The sequence below is a fragment of the Pistacia vera genome, unplaced genomic scaffold (assembly GCF_008641045.1).
Source record: "Pistacia vera cultivar Batoury unplaced genomic scaffold, PisVer_v2 Contig417, whole genome shotgun sequence".
NCBI classification, from domain to species: Eukaryota; Viridiplantae; Streptophyta; class Magnoliopsida; order Sapindales; family Anacardiaceae; genus Pistacia; species Pistacia vera.
Window position 1 is genome coordinate 127,493 of NW_022196243.1, and position 5,617 is coordinate 133,109.

The following is a 5,617-nucleotide window of genomic DNA, read 5'->3' on the forward strand; positions in this document are numbered from 1 at the left end:
ATAACCCAACATATGAGCTTAACCGTTAGGGGGCGTTGGAGTCTCCCAACATATGGGCTTGACCGTGAGGGGGAGTGTTGGAGTCTCACACCGACTAAGCATACACTCAAGCCTACTGGTTTATAAGAGGTGATGATCAGACCCATTTCAGATTCTATCAACCATGCATAATATTTACTTGATTGATCTCAATTAATTTTTTTTTTCTCTTCTCTAGAAAGGGTACAAACTAAAACAGGGAGCTGACTCCCAAAATAAACCAACTTTGATGGATGAGGAGCCTATGGCTCTTTTATTATGTCAAATATTTATCATCACGCAAACATTTTACCAGTTAAATTCAATAATCACAATGCATAAGATTTCGACTAAAAATTAAACTCTACTTTCAGTTAATTAAGTGGTTCTCAAAAGTAAAATTCCTGATCATTTATTTGAATTATAGTTATTTTGATTTATAATTAGAGTAAATAAATCTAAGATGAGGATTGGGGTGATAAAACAAATTAGCTTGTAGTATTCATATCTTGACCTATTTATTCAAGGGAAATAATAGAGACATCAGGAGTAGTGCACCGAATTTTTGCACCGAATGACGTGACGTAATCTTGACCGTCGATTAATTATAACTTAATATTAATCGATAGTCAGGATTTCATCACGTCATTCGGTGCACAAATTCGGTGTACTACTCCCGATGATTATAGCATTACTCTTTATTCAATCGTCTCAAAATTGCAAACACAAAACAAGATGACATGAATACAACTCACATAACCCATTTAACAAAGGAATCAAATTTGTGTACTTAAAAGACAACAGAATTAACACATTTAATCTCATGTAATTCCTTTATAACACAAATAACTCATTTAATCAGTTTATGACATACTTAAATCTACTTAACATAATATAAATCACTTTTAACACAAACATGATAATATGTGATCACATATTATCATGTTTTGATAAAATAAACGTGTCTTAAACGAATATTTTTGTTAAAAATGAATAACCATTAAATAAATAAATAAATAATCATGTTACAGATGTAGTTTACATGTATTCATTTAATTAATTATGTCCCTAAACAGATTTACTAGTTGAGAATCCTTCAACTCAAACATGCCCGACACAAATTCAATTAATTAAAGCCAACCCCAAACTATTTAAATCATTTCAAATTGGTGTTGCGTCAAAAATTGTTACTCGGAAACAAGCAATGGGAATTGTTAATAAATTCTTTATCTTTAAAGATTCGTATAGGTGATAAAGAAGTTAATTAATAGAAAGATTTATATGTCCTCCTTAGAGCTCTCCTTAACAAGAAGTACTATTTATCATATGTTTGAAACATACAAAAATCTGGATTTACAATAGTAAAGCCTCCATCAACAACCAAGTCATGTCCACTCACGTACTTGGACTCATCACTTCCCAAAAAGAGAGCGGCTTCAGCCACATCTTCTGGTTTAAGAATAGCCCCATTAAGATAGCGATAGAAAACAAGCTTTGCCTCATCATCCATTTTGAGGAAAGCATTCGCCAGTGGAGTTGGAACCAAGTAAGGTGACACACAATTTACCCGAATGCCATACTGTCCAAGCTCTACAGCAGTATTTCTCATCAGCCCTACCACGCCGTGCTTTGAACTTGTATAAGCATGTGTTGCAGCTCCTCCGATTCTTGCACAAACACTTGCCGTTGTTATTATGCTTCCCTGATGAGCAGGGATCATCACTCGAGCTGCATGTTTAGTGCCTAGAAATGCCCCTATTACGTTAATACTCAGGATCTTCTCGAAATCAGACTTGGTATTGTCGAGTATAGATGGTTTTGGTTGATCGATTGTACCAGCGTTATTGAACATGATATCTAGCTTTCCATAATTGGAAACTGCTGTGTTAACAGCATTTTCAATATCTTCTTCTTTGGTCACATCACAATGGACAAAAGAGGCCGTCCCTCCGACGGAATCAACGTCTTTGCATAAAGATTGACCTAAGTCATCTTTGATATCTGCAATCAGTACTTTAGCCCCATGCTTGGAGAAGAGTCTTGCAGTGGATTCCCCGATGCCTCTGGATCCTCCAGTGATTAATGCCACTTTGCCTTCTAGCCTACAATTGTATATTAGCTCAGAAATTAGTTGAACACCAAGAACACAGAAACTTAATGCCCTAAACTATAACTCATACAGAGAAATAGTTATTAGCATTATTTTTTCTTTTATAATAGAAGCAAGATATTGTGCAAACCTTCTTGCAGATGCTGAGGCTATCAATGAGGCGGCCCTTCCCTGATCGCAAGGAAAGCTGTCTCACTATTATCACTAATGAACGAAAACAAGCACTGCATACTCTTCTTAAAATTCAGCTTCTTATAGAAACTGTATATAGCTTTTACAAAACAAAAAAGCTTAAAAGTCAAAATTTCCATGCCACGATGTTACATTTCTTTCATAAACTAATAGCAACGACAAGAAAAAAAATCTACGTGGTCAATCTTCTTCTAGACACACATGTTTATACATGTTTTAAATAATAAATACCTGCAAAATTCACAAGATAAAACAAGTGGCAATGATGATAAGCACGTCACAATAAATAAGGATAGATGAAAAAAATTAAAAACACTAAAATGGCAACACATGCTTTAAGCATATGTTTATTTTTTATTTTTTTCCTTCCCCTTAAATCAGAACAATAATCCTCCATCTAAGAATTTGATTGCTAGCTAAAATCAAGGCAAAGCTTGATCAATGGCTTGAATCAAGCAAAGCTTGATTTTAGCCATTAGCATAACTCATTAGCTTGATTCTAGCATGTGTTGTAATGTATAAATAGGGGGCTATTGTACATTGGAAACCACACACTTGAATATACAATTTCATTCTTTGCCTTTCTCTCTAAATTTTTTTGTCTTTCCCTCTAGAATTCTAAAATGTTATCAGAGCTTAGGTTTAGGACAATGAGTTGCTATTTTTATGGTTATATGCATGTCTAGGAAAATTTTGTCACCAAGATGATAATAGTCTAAGAAAGCTGGGTTTTAAGTGGGACCGTTTGTGACCCCTCCAATTTTCTAGGAATTTTCCTGGTGCATATTAAATCATATCAGCATAGCACTTACTACTATCTTAGGAATTGCTCTACACCATCTAGGACCTTTACCTTTGCCCTTACGATCCTTTGCCTTTGCCATACTTTTGCATGCGTCTGTACACGCCTTGCCTTGTCAACATTGCCACGTGAGCATTGACCCTACCATGTTAGTTGCTCCTTTGCCACGTCATCATTGACACATCAACAACTTCTTGCCAAGTCAGCAACGTCACTTCAACAAAATTTTTGTCACATCACCATTAACTTTTACCAATTCATCGTTAACGTTTGCCACATCATTGGTGCTACATCATCATTGACTTGTCACATCACCATGTCAATCGCTCCTTTGCCACATCATTATTGACTTGCCACTTCATTACTGACTTTGTTTTGCCTTATTCCAATTTCCAACATAAGCTATTTTGAGTAATTCCAACTTCCTACATCAGCTATGCCTCAGGCTTGTCCTACCAAGCAATCTGATTCACTTGTTTGCAAATACAATCACTAGAATGGACATCTCATTCTTTATTTCCCAAGCATTCAATGCAATTACTCCCCAAAAAAAAAAAAAAAAAGGTCACACCAAGTCTCGTTGTCCTCAACTTGGAAAATCCATATCATCTTCACACGTTGCTGCTGTTGTCACTGAGACATCCTCAGCTTCATCACAGCCTACCCTTCATGATATATAGTCTCTCCTTAAACAAGTTTTGTCTGATTCTTCTGGTCCTCACACTACCTTGTCCACCACTTCATGTACTATTCTGTGGCTCATTGATTCTGCCTGTTGTAATCATATGACTCTTGATTCATCTGTCATATCAGATACATCTCTTAATTCAAATACACATGTCATTCATACTACAGACAGTTCTCATATGCATGTTAGTCATGTAGGAACCATCTTTACTCCAACTATGTCTCTACCTGATACTTTTCTCATTCCAAAACTCACATATAATTTTCTGTCGGTCAACTATGTGAACTCAGTCTTCACATTACCTTTTCTTCTCATGGTTGTCATGTGTAGGATTCTCAGATAAGTCAGATTCTTGGGATAGGGCGTAAAATGGGATGCTTGTTTGAGCTCACCTCCCTCCAGCTTCCACCATCTAAAACATCTCCTTCCTTGTCAGTTGCATCTACCTTATCCATTTCTAACTTATGGCATCTTCGTTTAGGTCACATTTCTTTGAATAAATTACGTTCACTTGTTTCTAGTGGTCATCTTGGTTCTAATAAACTTTAAACATTTGATTGTGTGTCATGTCTTTTGTCTAAACAACCTGCTTTGCCTTTTAGTAGTAGTGACTCTGTTTCTTACACTCCCTTTGATTTGATTCACATTGATGTTTAGGGTCTTACAACCTGTATTATGGAGGTTCACAACACTTTATCATTTTTGTAGATGATTTTTCTCGTTTTAATTGGATATATCTCTTGAAAAACAGGTCTGAAGTCTCTCAAACTTACAAAAACTTTGTGAACATGGTACTAACACAATATTCCAAGAAAACAAAATGCTCCATACTGATAATGCCATGGAGTATTGTGATTCTACCTTGAATGACTTTCTTCTTGCCAATGGAACTATCATTCAATGATCTTGTCCTGGAACCTCTCAACAAAATGGTCAACCCGAATGCAAACATCGATATATCTTGGATTCTACTTGAGCCATGCTTCTATCATCTTCTTGTCCCGAATCATTCTAGGGAGAGGTTGCCCTCACCAATGTCTTTCTCATCAATCATATGCCTTCTCCTGTCATAAATAATCAAACTCCTTATGAGCATCTTCTTGGCTACTCTTCCAACTACAGTATCTTAAAAGTGTTTGGGTGTGTTTGTTTCATTCTTTTGCAGCCTTGTGAGTGGTCCAAACTTGAATTGCGAGCCCATTTGTGTTGTTTCTAGGGATATGGTATAGAACATAAGGGGTATCGATGTTGGGATCCCATCTCCCAACGCTTAAGTGTCTCCTGTTAGGTAGTATTCTGGGAACATATCATGTTCTCTTCTTTCTCTTCTTTGTCAAAATTTCATATCTCATCTTCTTCTTCCCTTATTAGTCACTCTTTTGCAAAATTATTTCCATCAAATGCAAAGACCTCTTCTGAGCTTAACCATATCATTCCCCCTTCATCTGCTCCTGATGATTTTACACCTTCTGAGGATTCTACACTTGTGGCACATTCTAATCGCCTTCATGAGTCACATATTTTGGCTCTTCGTCGCTCTACTCGTGTAAGAGAACCCTCTTCCCGTCTTACTGATTTTTATTGTTTCTCAGCTATAGTCTCCTTGCATGAGCCTCACACTTATCGTGAGGCTTGCTCTAACCCTCTTTGGCAGCAAGCAATGAACGAAGAGATCAAAGCTCTAGAAAAGATGAGGACATGGGAGTTGATAGTTCATCCGCCAAATAAAACTCTTATGGGTTGTAAATGGGTCTACAAGATCAAAACTCTTTCAGATGGGTTTATGGAACGTTATAAAGCATGTTTA

The 5,617-nt window shown here is 36.4% G+C and overlaps 1 protein-coding gene across 1 annotated transcript; it reads right to left on the bottom strand.

The window, feature by feature from the left end:
* Window positions 1-1,263: 1,263 nt before the first annotated feature.
* LOC116142716 (secoisolariciresinol dehydrogenase-like) lies at window positions 1,264-4,265 on the bottom strand. The gene is made up of 4 exons (XM_031428128.1): window positions 4,203-4,265; window positions 3,895-3,923; window positions 2,259-2,315; window positions 1,264-2,120 (listed from the first exon to the last, which is right to left on the bottom strand). The coding sequence occupies exons 1-4, from the start codon at window positions 4,263-4,265 to the stop codon at window positions 1,334-1,336; spliced, it is 936 nt and encodes a 311-aa protein (XP_031283988.1). The 3' UTR covers window positions 1,264-1,333.
* Window positions 4,266-5,617: the final 1,352 nt, after the last annotated feature.

Coding starts and splice junctions, on each gene's coding strand:
- LOC116142716 (XM_031428128.1), bottom strand. CDS start 4,265: ATGGATAAGGTAGATGCAACTGACAAGGAAGGAGATGTTTTAGATGGT. Junction 3,924..4,202: donor ATGGTGGAAGCTGGAGGGAG/GTGAGCTCAAAC, acceptor CTGATATGACAG/ATGAATCAAGAGTCATATGA. Junction 2,121..2,258: donor GCCTCAGCATCTGCAAGAAG/GTTTGCACAATA, acceptor ATACAATTGTAG/GCTAGAAGGCAAAGTGGCAT.